The 12,829-nt window shown below is 28.7% G+C and overlaps 3 protein-coding genes across 3 annotated transcripts; 2 read left to right on the top strand and 1 right to left on the bottom strand.

The window, feature by feature from the left end:
- Nucleotides 1–432: 432 nt before the first annotated feature.
- Nucleotides 433–5,667, top strand: LOC130472128 (uncharacterized). Its single transcript, XM_056842576.1, has 8 exons — nucleotides 433–738; nucleotides 1,671–1,887; nucleotides 2,244–2,284; nucleotides 2,614–3,593; nucleotides 4,109–4,752; nucleotides 5,161–5,338; nucleotides 5,427–5,549; nucleotides 5,644–5,667. Exons 1-8 carry the CDS (start codon nucleotides 591–593, stop codon nucleotides 5,665–5,667), a joined length of 2,355 nt encoding a protein of 784 aa, XP_056698554.1. The 5' UTR covers nucleotides 433–590.
- Nucleotides 5,668–6,270: 603 nt separating this feature from the next.
- LOC130460010 (uncharacterized) lies at nucleotides 6,271–7,139 on the top strand. The gene is made up of 2 exons (XM_056827661.1): nucleotides 6,271–6,466; nucleotides 6,589–7,139. The coding sequence occupies exons 1-2, from the start codon at nucleotides 6,284–6,286 to the stop codon at nucleotides 6,946–6,948; spliced, it is 543 nt and encodes a 180-aa protein (XP_056683639.1). The 5' UTR covers nucleotides 6,271–6,283; the 3' UTR covers nucleotides 6,949–7,139.
- A 713-nt stretch (nucleotides 7,140–7,852) lies between these two features.
- LOC110805504 (protein FAR1-RELATED SEQUENCE 5-like) lies at nucleotides 7,853–12,601 on the bottom strand. The gene is made up of 6 exons (XM_056842575.1): nucleotides 12,529–12,601; nucleotides 12,352–12,447; nucleotides 9,738–10,774; nucleotides 8,773–9,373; nucleotides 8,427–8,688; nucleotides 7,853–8,339 (listed from the first exon to the last, which is right to left on the bottom strand). Exons 1-6 carry the CDS (start codon nucleotides 12,599–12,601, stop codon nucleotides 7,949–7,951), a joined length of 2,460 nt encoding a protein of 819 aa, XP_056698553.1. The 3' UTR covers nucleotides 7,853–7,948.
- Nucleotides 12,602–12,829: the final 228 nt, after the last annotated feature.

Here is a 12,829-nt window from a genome sequence, read left to right as displayed (position 1 = left end):
TGTTTTGTTTGTTGGATGAATGTGGAAAAAAAAAGGAGTACGTCAATTTTAAATAAATCTATAATTTGATGCCTTTCCCGTAAAGGCATGCATGGGAAAATAAGTAAATTTTTGCGACTTTGCGGTTCTACAAGTTGACTTTTTTTTAATTCCAAGAAAAGGGTTCAAATTTTGTGTTACGTAGTACTAGAAGTCTAGAACTCGTACTAATACAATACTACTAAAGCTAAAGTAGTAAAGTAGGGTGATAATCGACGACAATTCCCTTTAAAAAGAAGCAGTTTATTTTACAACTTAATTTGTATTTACACTATAGTAAACCTGGTCCATGCTATGGACCAGGGTATTATAGTCTTTGCGTTGTTGCGTGCGAGAAGTTGTTTGTAACTGTCACGTGCTTTCCTAATTATATATATATATATTTTTTTTAATTTCCTTTTTCCCGGCTTTTGAACTTCTCACTCAACTTCTCTCTCTAAACTGTTTCCCAACTTCTCTCTGAATTTCTCTCTCCATTTCAAATTTAATTTCAGTGATTATTTTCATCCATTTGCATCAAATTACTCTTCCGATCTTCTTTTTTCTAAAAAATGGTGAAGAAAGCGGCACCGAAGAATCCGGCAGCGAAGAAACCGGCAGCGAAGAAACTTGAATTCGACAATTCCGTCGCTGAAATGGCTGTTGAAGCTCCTCGAAGGCGAGGAAGAAGGCCAAATGCTGTTTCTGAAGAAATTCCTGGTAATTCGAACTTATTTTTTGTTTGATTTTGAATTATTGAAATGTTTGTGGTTTTTGCTGAAATTAGGTTTAGTGTTTTATGCAGTTACTGTTTCAAAGATATAGTTACCTTTTATTTGCTGTTTCTGAAGAAATTCCTGTTAATTCGAACTTATTTTTTGTTTGATTTTGAATTATTGAAATGTTTGTGGTTTTTGCTGAAATTAAGTTTAGTGTTTCATGCAGTTACTGTTTCAAAGATATAGTTACCTTTTATTTGCTGTTTCTGAAGAAATTTCTAGTAATTCGAACTTATTTTTTGTTTGATTTTGAATTATTGAAATGTTTGTGGTTTTTGTTTGAAGTTACTGTTTCAAAGATATAGTTACTTTTTATTTTATGTTACGAAGTTTTTAAGTGTTTTTATTAGTGACTGGTTTGTTCGTAGTTTTTTAGAGTAATTATATTTTTAAAAGGTTACTATATTTCTAAAACAGTAACTATGTTTTTAAAATAGTTACTGTCTTTTTAGAAAGTAAATTAACTTTAAAATAGTAACTATGTGTTATAATTAGTTACTATCTTTTTTAGAAAGTAAATATAACTTTAAAACAGTAAAAATGTGTTATAAATAGTTACTGTGTTTTTAGAAAGTAAATAAACTTTAAAATAGGAACTATGTGTTATAAATAGTTACTATCGTTTTTAGAAAGTAAATATAACTTTAAAACAGTAACTATGTGTTATAAATAGTTACTATCTTTCTTAAATGTTATTATAAAATTAAACAGTTACTATGTCTAATAAATAGTTACTATCTGATTTAAATGGATACTCTATGTTTATGTATTTATTATAAAATTTGAAAGGTTACTATATGATTTTATTGGTTACTATGTGATTGTAATGGTTACTATATAGTAATATTTTGTTTTATAATTATTTTGTTTCAGTTGCTAAGGAATCTGTGTCTATAAAGAAGAACAAAAAGGCTGGCAGTCCGAAATCAAAAGCAATTGCGCTTGTATCTGAAAAAGAACCAATTGAAGAAGAACAACCTAATCAACTAGTTTTACAAAATTCTTCTCTGGTTGACGTTCCACAGCCTGAATCTCATCAACTTCATTCACAAGTTTTGAAAGAAGTTGGCGGTGATGGCCTGCCTATCGTGTAAGTGTTAGTTTAATTTAGTTAATTGTTCTAAATAGTTACTATATGTTCAAAATAGTTACTATGTTCTAAATAGTTACTATATTTTTTAAAATAGTTACTATATGTTGTAAACAGTTACTATATGATTCCAAAGGTTACTATATGTTGTAAACAGTTACTATATGATTCCAAAGGTTACTACATGTTTTAAATAGTTACTATATGATTCCAAAGGTTACTATATGTTTTAAATAGTTACTATATGTTTTGAAATATGTTCTAAATAGGTTCTATGTGTACTATGTTTACAATAGTTACTATATGACTCCAAAGGTTACTATATGTTTTAAACAGTTACTATATGTTCTAAATAGGTTCTATGTGTACTATGTTTACAATATTGACTATATCAAAGGTTACTATATGTTCTAAATAGTTACTTTATGTTTTAAACAGTTACTATATCTTCTAAATAATTACTATATGTTATAAATAGGTTCTATGTGTATGTGTAGTATAGGTACTATATTATTTGAAAGGTTACTATATGTTTTAAACAGTTACTATATTTTCTAAATAGTAACTATATGTTTCTAATAGTTACTACATATTTTAAACAGTTACTATGTGTTCTAAATAGTTACTATATGATATATAAAGCTGACTTACTTTCATTATTCATTTTTTTCAGGTTTAATTTTGATACACAATGTTCATGAGGATCATTGTGTAAATTAATTAAAGACTTCTCTCCTGATCAAAAGGCAGCTGTTCAAGAGATAGGGTTTGGAGGATTGTTAGGCCTTCAATTAAGTCGAAAAAACACTCAGATGATGTACTGGTGCATCAAGTGCTTTGATGGTGTGAGTTCTCTGTTTACAATCAGTGATTCCAAGCAATTTGAAATCACTGATTATGATGTGTACGATTTGTTTATGCTCCCCCTTTCTGAGCTGGAGGTTGAAGGGGTTAAACGTGGGCGCAATTCCACTAATCCTGATTTTGATTTGAAGATCAAGTGGAGAAAAGAGTTCGGTTTTGAAGAGGTCAATGCTCAAATTCCTATAAGGTTGCTTGAGGACAAGATTAAATTGTTGACAGATGGTGGTGATCTGTTTAAACAATTATTTGTTTTTGTTGCTTTCTCTACATTTTTTACTCCAACAGCCAATAGGACTGTAGATTTGAGATTGGCTAAGGCTTTGGAAGATCCTAAAATGATTTCCAAATACAATTGGTGTAAATACGTTCTTGACGTATTATGTGAGGAAACAGTGAAATTTAAAAATAGTTTATTGAAAGGCAAAGATCAAAAGACATTTGGAGGCTGTGTTGTGTTTTTGCAACTTGTGTATTTTCAGAGGATTAAGTTTAGGAATTCCAGTGGTATTCCTGATCAATTACCTCTTATTCAGCATTGGACATCGAAGATGGTAACCGACCGGATTCATGCTGAAAATGCCAATATGAGTACATTATATGGTTCTGGTATATTGGAGAAGGGGAAGTATCCAATTTCCAAAAAGTTTGTTTTTGTTGATGGTCAAATAGATTTGACCCAAATCAAATCTATTTCGAAAGAAAATGAAGCAGGCAGCAGTGGGGGAAGAGCTGAACAGCCCTATGTTGGGCGTCGAATTCCAAGTCGGCGTCCTAGGATTCTTCAGTTTGAAATCCCTAATTCTCATCCTACAGATGAAGAAATTTTCTCTAAAGCCACTGATGTAAGTTTATTTTATTATTGATATATTTGTCAATATATAGTATAGTTATTTTTTATATGCTATAGTTATCTTTTATACACTATTGTTATCATTATCTTTGGTTTAGTAAATGTAGGTATATATAATTATCTTTTATATTCTATAGTTATCTTTTCTGTACTATAGTTATCTTTCACATACTATGTTACCATTACTTTGTTTTAACAAATAGTAACTATATGTTTTAAACAGTTACTATATGGTATAAATAGTTACTATATGTTTTATGTACTATAGTTATCTTGTGTATACTATAGATATCTTTTATATACTATAGTTACCTTTTATTTACTATAGTTATCTTTTATTTTCTATAGTTATCTTTTATATTCTATAGTTACTTTTCATATACTATAGTTAACTTTTATACAGTTATCTTTATATACTATAGATACCTTTTCTTATAATATTTTTTGTATTTTTAGTTAAATTTTCATATTATGTTCCATATTTAAATTTATGTATTTTGTTATTAGGATTTTCATGGTCAGTGGTTGTTGATGAAGAGAGATCTGGATGTAGTTTCAGCCATCCATGCTGAAGAGCTGTTCAAATTAAAGGCTTCAATGCCTTCGCAGAACCATGGCGATGATATTTTGGAAAATTCCACATATCAAAAGATGGTTGATGAGTTGGTGGAGATTCATCAGTTGGTGAAGAATCTACCAAATGGTTGGGATGACATTTTTGGTTCAAGTAACAATCCAGTTGTTACTGCTGCCCCTCAACCTTCTGCCGTTGTTCCAACTGAGCCTGCAGTTGTTACAGCTGCTGTTGTTGATGCAACAACATCTACCGAAGCAATTATTCGAGAAGTTGATCCTGACACTCAAATAAATGCAGTTCTTGATTCTTTGAAAAGCAAAGATAAAGAAATTACGGAGGATGATGATGAAGAAATAGAAGAATATGAGCGCGTGTGGGCTGGATTTCAAAAATGCATCATTAACAACCATGCTGTATCAAGAGTGAATGTCAGTGTCTATGGCATAGAGGAAAATGTGATGTTTATGTCTCCGTTTATGATAGCATTTGAAGATTTAATGAGGCATCTTCCAACATTTGTTCAAGAAGCTGTGGACTTTGCTGCTCTGACTGATGGAGAGGGTATTTTGACTGAGTAAGTAGAAGTTTTCTCATTTAATAATTTATAGTTACCTTTCAAATAATATAGTTACCATTCATATATTATAGTTACCTTTCATATATTATAGTTACCTTTCATATAATATAGTTACCTTTCATATAATGTAGTTACCTTTCATATAATATAGTTACTTTTTATTATTTATAGTAACCCTTCATATAATATAGTTACCTTTCATATAATATAGTTACTTTTCTTAAAAGTGAAGTTGTTGCCCTAACTTTATAGTAACCTTTCATATAATATAGTTACTATTTGTATACTATAGTATCCTTTTGTTTACTATATTTACCTTTTATATTCTATTGTTACCTTTTATTTATTATAGTAACCTTTATAATTCTTCTGACATATTTATTGTTTATTTTTTATGTTTTTCAGTGATAAAGTTATAGAATACAATCATTTTATTGCGGTAGGAAGAGATGACATGTGGACCCTTCCTTCCACATTTGATATTCTTTTGATTCATATTGAAGCTTGGGCTTTTTTATTGAATGAAAATGAAAGGAATCCTGCTGGTTCTCCTCAGAAGCTGTTTTTAGGTGGCACATATTGTGTAAGTTATATTTTTAATAATATAAAATGTTAATTATTTTAAATTTTTTTGGCCTTTGTTTAATTTTTCTTTTAATATTGATTTGCAGAAATATGTTGCTGATTTGATTGAGAAACCAGGCAATGAAAAAATCTTGTCTGAATTGTGTGTTTGTCTTAATTATGGTGTGAAAGATGTAAATGGAGTTCAATCGTTGAAAGATTGTAATATGGTATGATTTATATTTTCTTTATATAACCATATTATCTTCTTTTTTTTGTCTCCTTTCTTGTAGTTGTAATCTGTTGTTTTTCTTTTTTATATAGATTTTTGCTCCTGTTCAATTCTGATTGAAGACCCGAAGCATTATTACCTGTTTGTCATTAGTATGAAAGACAAAAGTGTCTATTTCTTTGATAATATGCTTCTGGAATCAAAAGAGATGGAACAAAGGAAGAAAGCTTATTCTGTCTTGGTAAGTTTTTTTTATAGTTACCTTTTTTGTTGTTGTAGTTACTCTATAAATGTTATAGTTACCTTTATATTAGTCTTTCTTTTTTAGAGGAACTATATTTTTGACAAGGTTACTATTTGTTTAAAACAGTAACTATGTTTTTAAAATAGTTACTATCGTTATAAAATAGTTACTATATGATTCCAAAGGTTACTATATGTTGGTAATGGTTACTATATGATTTTAATGGTTCCTATATGATTCTAATAGTTACTATATGATTTTAATAGTTACTATATGATTTTAATGGTTACTATATGATTTTAATAGTTACTATATGATTTTTAACCAACTGGTAATAGTTACTATATGATTTTAATAGTTACTATATGATTTTAATTCTTACTATATGTTGGTAATAGTTACTATATGATTTCAAAGGTTACTATATGTTGATAATACCTACTATATGTTTTGTACAGTGTTCTTCATTGGAAAAACTACTGAAAAATATGGATAACATTCATCATGAAGATATTAAAAGCTTCAAATTTATCCCGGTCGGTGGTAATTGGAAGCGAGGTGCTTATGACAAAGACTGTTGTGTCTATTTGATGATGTTAATGATGGTTTTTCATGGTGTTGAAACGGTACAAGATGGTGTTGGGATTTTTGACTTTGATCCCTTGGCAGATGTAAGTTTTTGTGTTAAAAATAATTAATGTTATTCATATTTTTCTTTTCATTCTTTATAGTTATTGTTTTGTTATCATAGTTACTGTTTTTATTCTAATAGTTACTGTTCAAATATTTGCAGGAAGATTTCAGGAAGTTTCTCAGGGCTTGTATTTGTGGCACCATTGTGTTGTCAGATTTGAATTGTTACAGAGATGAATATCTGAAACGAATGGTTGCATTCAGGAAATACAGGAAACAAGATGTTTTGGATGCCCTAATTAAACAAAGGGAAGAGTTGACGCAGAAATACATGAATGATGCTTCAAAAATTGAAATTGTTGCAAGAAATAGTTCAGCAAGGAAATCCAAACATGTTGAAACAGAAGATGAAGCTGAGACAGATGTCAATGTTGAAGGGAAAGGACGTGGCAAAGGCGGGAGACGCACCCGAGGAGGCAGACGCGGGAAGGCACGTGGACGAGGTGCTTCACGTGGTTAATAATTATTGCTGAAAAAACAATTTAATTTTTTGTGTTTGTATGTAGTCGAATTACTACTTAGAATGTACAATTCTAAGTTTGATATAGTTACTGTTCAAATAATTTTTTGTGTTTGTATGTAGTCGAATTCTAAGTTTGATATAGTTACTCTCAATGATTTTTAATTGTTTGATATATGAGAGTAATTATAACTTTTGCAGTATTTGTGTGATATTGTTCAATTTACTTATTTTAAATATAGTTTCTACTTGAATGAAATAGTTACCTTTCTTCAAATATAGTTACTCTTATAAATTTGTAAGTCATATGATGGCATAACGAAAGTTACTATATTATCAAAATAGTAACTATATTTTATATAGAGTTACTATATGTAAAGAAGGGTGACCACTAAATGTGAAGAGTTGGTATATATAAAAAGTGAATAATTTTGTGTATAAATTCAAATAGTTACTATCTTACAGATATAGTTATCTTTAATAAGATACAATTACTCTCTTTTTTATGGTATTTTATTTTTGAGTAACATATAGTTACTATAAGTCATTTTGATTGCATAAAAAACGTTACTATATTTTTTTAGAATAGTAACTATATTGTTCTAAGAGTTACTATATTTTTTAAATAGTAACTATATTTTATAAAAAGTTACTATATTGTAAAAAAAAGTAAGTATATTTTATAAAGAGTTACTATATTATCAGAATAGTAACTATATTTTATTAAGAGTTACTATATTGTCAAAATAGTAACTATATTTTATAAAGAGTTACTATATTTTCAGAATAGTAACTATATTGTATTAAGAGATACTATATTGTCAAAATAGTAACTATTTTATAACGAGTTACTATAAATAAAAATTGTGTGTTTATAAAGAGTTACTATACTGAATGTATAGTAACTATGTATTGTAAAGGAGAACTATAGTATAAACACTCAATAAATTTGTTTAAAAATGTTGAAGTAACTGTATATGATAATAAAACAAGAACATCACTAAAATAGTTGTTCTTTAGGTGTAAATAATTGAATATTGGGTGTCTTGGATCCAAATTCTTTGTGTTTCTTTTTTCCTTTCTTTGATGGCTGCTTGTAATTGTCATATTGACCCTTTATTCTCTTCTTACTCTTTCCTTTAGTATTAGCACGATCAGGATCAAGCACAATTGTTATTTCAGAATTAGTTGATTCCCCGTCTTGTGTTTCTCGTTGTGCTTCACCTTTTGCCTTTTCTTGTTCTGCTATCTTTGCAGCTTCTTCTTTTGCCTTCCTTTCTTCTTCCTTTTTTATGATTTCATCAACTACTTTATTATCCATTTTAAACTTCTCCTCGATAAATTTTCTGGCCTTTGCTATCTTATGCCCTTTCAAAATTAAGTTATAGTATCTGTGGTATAGAGTTTAAGTGTTAAGTAAAATATCAACTGTAATTGTAAATATATGAAAATGAACTAATGTATATTGAAAAAATTACCTTCTGATCATATGTAATCTCCAACCAGTAAAATTGTTGATTTCACCTTTCTCCCTTTTTATTGTATCAACCCTTTCCCATATCTGTTTCTTTGCATATCTAGTCCATCTTGTTGTTATGTAACGATCTGGAATTGTATTGATTGAATGTATATGCAATATTCTTAAACAATGGAAGCACAACCATCCAGATTCTTCAAAGTTTTTGCATGTGCAAGTGACGGTTGAATCTTCCATTTTGTATTGAACTTCTTGCCTTGATCCTGTTAGATTATTTACATATAATGTAATATTATTCAAAAGAACATCTACTCTAAATAATAAATAAAGATTTATAGTTTTTTTACCTGTTATTCCTTCTATCCACACTTCAAAAAACACTGTTCTTCCTACACTTCCCTTGAACATTGTACTACTTGCCACAGAAAGCTTGAACTCTTCTTCAAAATCACGAAAAAGTGTTATCGTGTATACATTTGCTGCCTGTTTTAATATAGCACTCATACTTAGCTCTGAAGTTGGTATTCCCCTTGTACAGTCAAAGTCGTCTTTTTCTTCGGTTTTTCTCCATCGATTTATTGTAGCTTGAAAAATACTATAGAACTCTGTTAATGTTGTACTTTTATTTGCTTTAAAACCAACAGCATGGTTTGTACTTTCACTTCTTTGTGAAGAAAGTATACCGGCAGAAAAATAATCTTTACTTAAAGCTGTACACCATTTTTCTTTAAGACCATACAATCTGTTGAACCAGTCATCTTTTTCCAGCTTAAAAGTGTTGATCATAGATTTCCAAGTTTCTTCAAAATCATTTGGTGTTATACACCCACTTAAACACTTGTAGAATGCGTTTTTGAAGTTTTTATCAGACTTCAATAAACCAAACCTACTGTTTGCATTTTTACTCAAGTGCCACAAGCATAACCTGTGTCTTGAAGAAGGAAAAACCTGAAAAACAATAATGAATATATATAGTTCCACAAAATAGTAACTATATTTTATAAAGAGTTACTATACTTTATAAAGAATTACTATATTGTCAAAATATTAACTATATTTTAATAAGAGTTTCTATATTTTCAAAATAGTAACTATACTTTATAAAGTGTTACTATATTGTCAAAATAGTAACTATACTTTATAAAGTGTTACTATAATTTTAGAATAGTAACTATATTGAATTAAGAGTTACTATATTGTCAAAATAGTAACTATATTTTATAAAGAGATACTATATTGTTAAAATAGTAACTATATTTTATAAAGAGTTACTATATTGTCAAAATAGTAACTATAATATATGAAGAGGTACCTGTTCTATTCCAGCAGCAATAGCTGCATCTTGATCAGTGAAAATTGATATAGGGTGCTTTCCTCCCATAGCCTTCAGAAAAGTTTCAAACACCCAAACGAAAGATTTTGTGGTTTCATCCCCAATGAAAGCACAAGCAAACATTGTGTTTTTCCAATGGTTATTGATACCAACAAATGGAGCACATATGAGATTGTACTTATTGGTTCTGAATGTAGTATCAAAAACTAGAACATCTCCATATATTTTGTAATCTTCTCTCATCATAGAATCCCTCCAAAATAGGCACTCAACTTTTCCTTCAGCATTGAGTCTTACTCTGAAAAAGAACTCGGGATCTATTGATTGTATGTCATACAGTTTGTTCACTAGTGTTTGTGAATCCTTGCCATCAATTTGCTTCATTTTTAACTTGTAGCAGTAGTTTAGATGATCAATCATCGTATGACCTACACAGTCGTCTCCGCCAGTTTCTGTTGACATATACCTATAAGACTCCATTGGTCTTAGACCACATTCTGACATTGCCTCAATAGCTTCTTTTTTAGGTTCTGTCATTTGTCGTTCCGATCGGTGGAGATAATTACTTATTTCTCTTGTCAATGGGTGATTATGTACCACTACATGCTTTTCTATTTCAAAATCTCCATTTTCATTCTTCTTTGCAAATATTTGAGCTTCACATTTTGTTCTTGTTATCATAACCCTCTTTCTCCTTTCTTTCTTTTTTGCATCTGATTGATCATCTTCATTTTTGAGTTCTTTGTTTTTAGGAGGGTCTCTTATTCCAGCAGCAGAGCAGTAGAAGTATTTTCCATTAACAATTGTGGTTCCTTCTTTATATCTATTCTTCCCTTTTCGTACACTAAAACCAATAATAGCAGCATGTTTGCAATATAGATCATAAATCTCATCGGTTGTTTTCCTTGCTTCTCCAATTAAACTTCCATCTAATTCTTTATCAATGTTTTCTTCCTGCTCATTATTTGGATTTTCAAAGATGTTGTGGTTTGTATCAATTGAATGTATTATTGAACCTGTACAAATACAAATATAGTTATCATTAAATGTGATAGTTACTCTTAATATTTATATAGTTACTCGTTATATTTTATAGTTACTATATAATTAACATAGTTACTTAGGATCTATTGATTGTTATAGTTACTCTACAGTTAATATAGTTATTCTTTATATGTTATAGTTACTATAAGTTAAATGTAGTTTATTGCTTATATAGATTATTTCGTTATGTGAAGTTACTCTATAATTAATATAGTTACCTTTCATAAATTATAGTTACTTTATTATAAATATAGTTATCATTATATGGGATAGTTACTCTTCATTTTATACAGTTACTGTTTATATATTATAGTTACTCACAGTTAATATAACTCCTTTTTATATGTTATAGTTACTCTACAGTATATAGTTCTTCTTTATATGTGATAGTTACTCTTCATTTTATATAGTTACTTTTTATATGTTATAGTTACTCTATATTTAACATTGTTACTTAAGATCTATTGATTGTTATAGTTACTCTACAGTTCATATAGTTACTCTTTACATGTAATAGTTATTCTATATTTAACATACTTACTTAGGATCTATTGATTGTTATAGTTACTCTACAGTTAATATAGTTACTCTTTATATGTTATAGTTACTATAAGTTAAATGTAGTTTATTGCTTATATAGATTATTTCGTTATGTGAAGTTACTCTATAATTAATATAGTTACCTTTCATAAATTATAGTTACTTTATTATAAATATAGTTATCATTATATGGGATAGTTACTCTTCATTTTATACAGTTAATGTTTATATATTATAGTTACTATAACTCCTTTTTATAAGTTATAGTTACTCTACAGTATATAGTTCTTCTTTATATGTGATAGTTACGCTGCATTTTATATAGTTACTTTTTATATGTTATAGTTACTCTATATTTAACATTGTTACTTAAGATCTATTGATTGTTATAGTTACTCTACAGTTCATATAGTTACTCTTTACATGTAATAGTTACTCTATATTTAACATACTTACTTAGGATCTATTGATTGTTATAGTTACTCTACAGTTAATACAGTTATTCTTTATATGTTATAGTTACTATAAATTAAATGTAGTTATTTCTTATTTATATTATTTCATTATGTGAAGTTACTCTGTAATTAATATAGTTACCATTCATAAATTATAGTTACTTTATTTTAAATATAGTTATCATTATATGTGATAGTTACTCTTTATTTTATATAGTTACTGTTTATATATTATAGTTACTCACACTTAATATAACTCTTGTTTATATGTGATAGTTACTCTACAGTATATAGTTCTTCTTTATATGTGATAGTTACTCTTCATTTTATATAGTTAGTCTCCATAGTTTATAGTTACTCTACAGTTACTATAAGTCATGTCTATATGAGATAGTTACTCTACATTAAACATAGTTTCTCTTTGTATGTTATAGTTACTCTGCGTTAAATATAATTCCTCTTTCTATGTTAGTTACACTACTGCAATTATAATATGTTAACTATATCAATATAACAGTTATTATATATATATATTAAAAGATACTATATCATACCTTCTTCAATACATTGATTTGCAACCATAACTTGCTGAGATGTGCCTTCATCTTCATCTTCAACATCATATACTTCTCTATGATTCTCAAAGTTTTCTAAAATAATAATAATTACTCAATGAGTATGAAAGTTGCTATAATTTTCTTCGTAGTTAGTTATTAGGATTCGAATATTACCGTCATAATTATACAATTTTTCTTCTATTGCGCGATTTAAATCGATATTCAAATCGATTAAATCGTCCTCCATTGTTGAAGCTCGAAGAGAGAAAAGCTGTTGGAGGAGAGAGAAGCTGCTGTAAGAGAGAGAAGCTGCTGCTGGAGGAGAGAGATTTCAATTTTAGGGTTTCGCGCATTCTGTTATTTTGGAACACGTGATTTCAAACGGTTCAGCGCTGCAAATTACCTAATTACCCTGGTCCATGGTAACCTTAATGGTGGACCGGGTCCATGCAAGCGGAATTGCTTAATTTGAGAT

The sequence above is a fragment of the Spinacia oleracea genome, chromosome 4 (genome assembly GCF_020520425.1).
Source record: "Spinacia oleracea cultivar Varoflay chromosome 4, BTI_SOV_V1, whole genome shotgun sequence".
Classification (NCBI taxonomy): Eukaryota; Viridiplantae; Streptophyta; class Magnoliopsida; order Caryophyllales; family Amaranthaceae; genus Spinacia; species Spinacia oleracea.
Note: the sequence above shows the minus strand (reverse complement) of the source record. Positions and strands in the feature narration are given on the sequence as shown.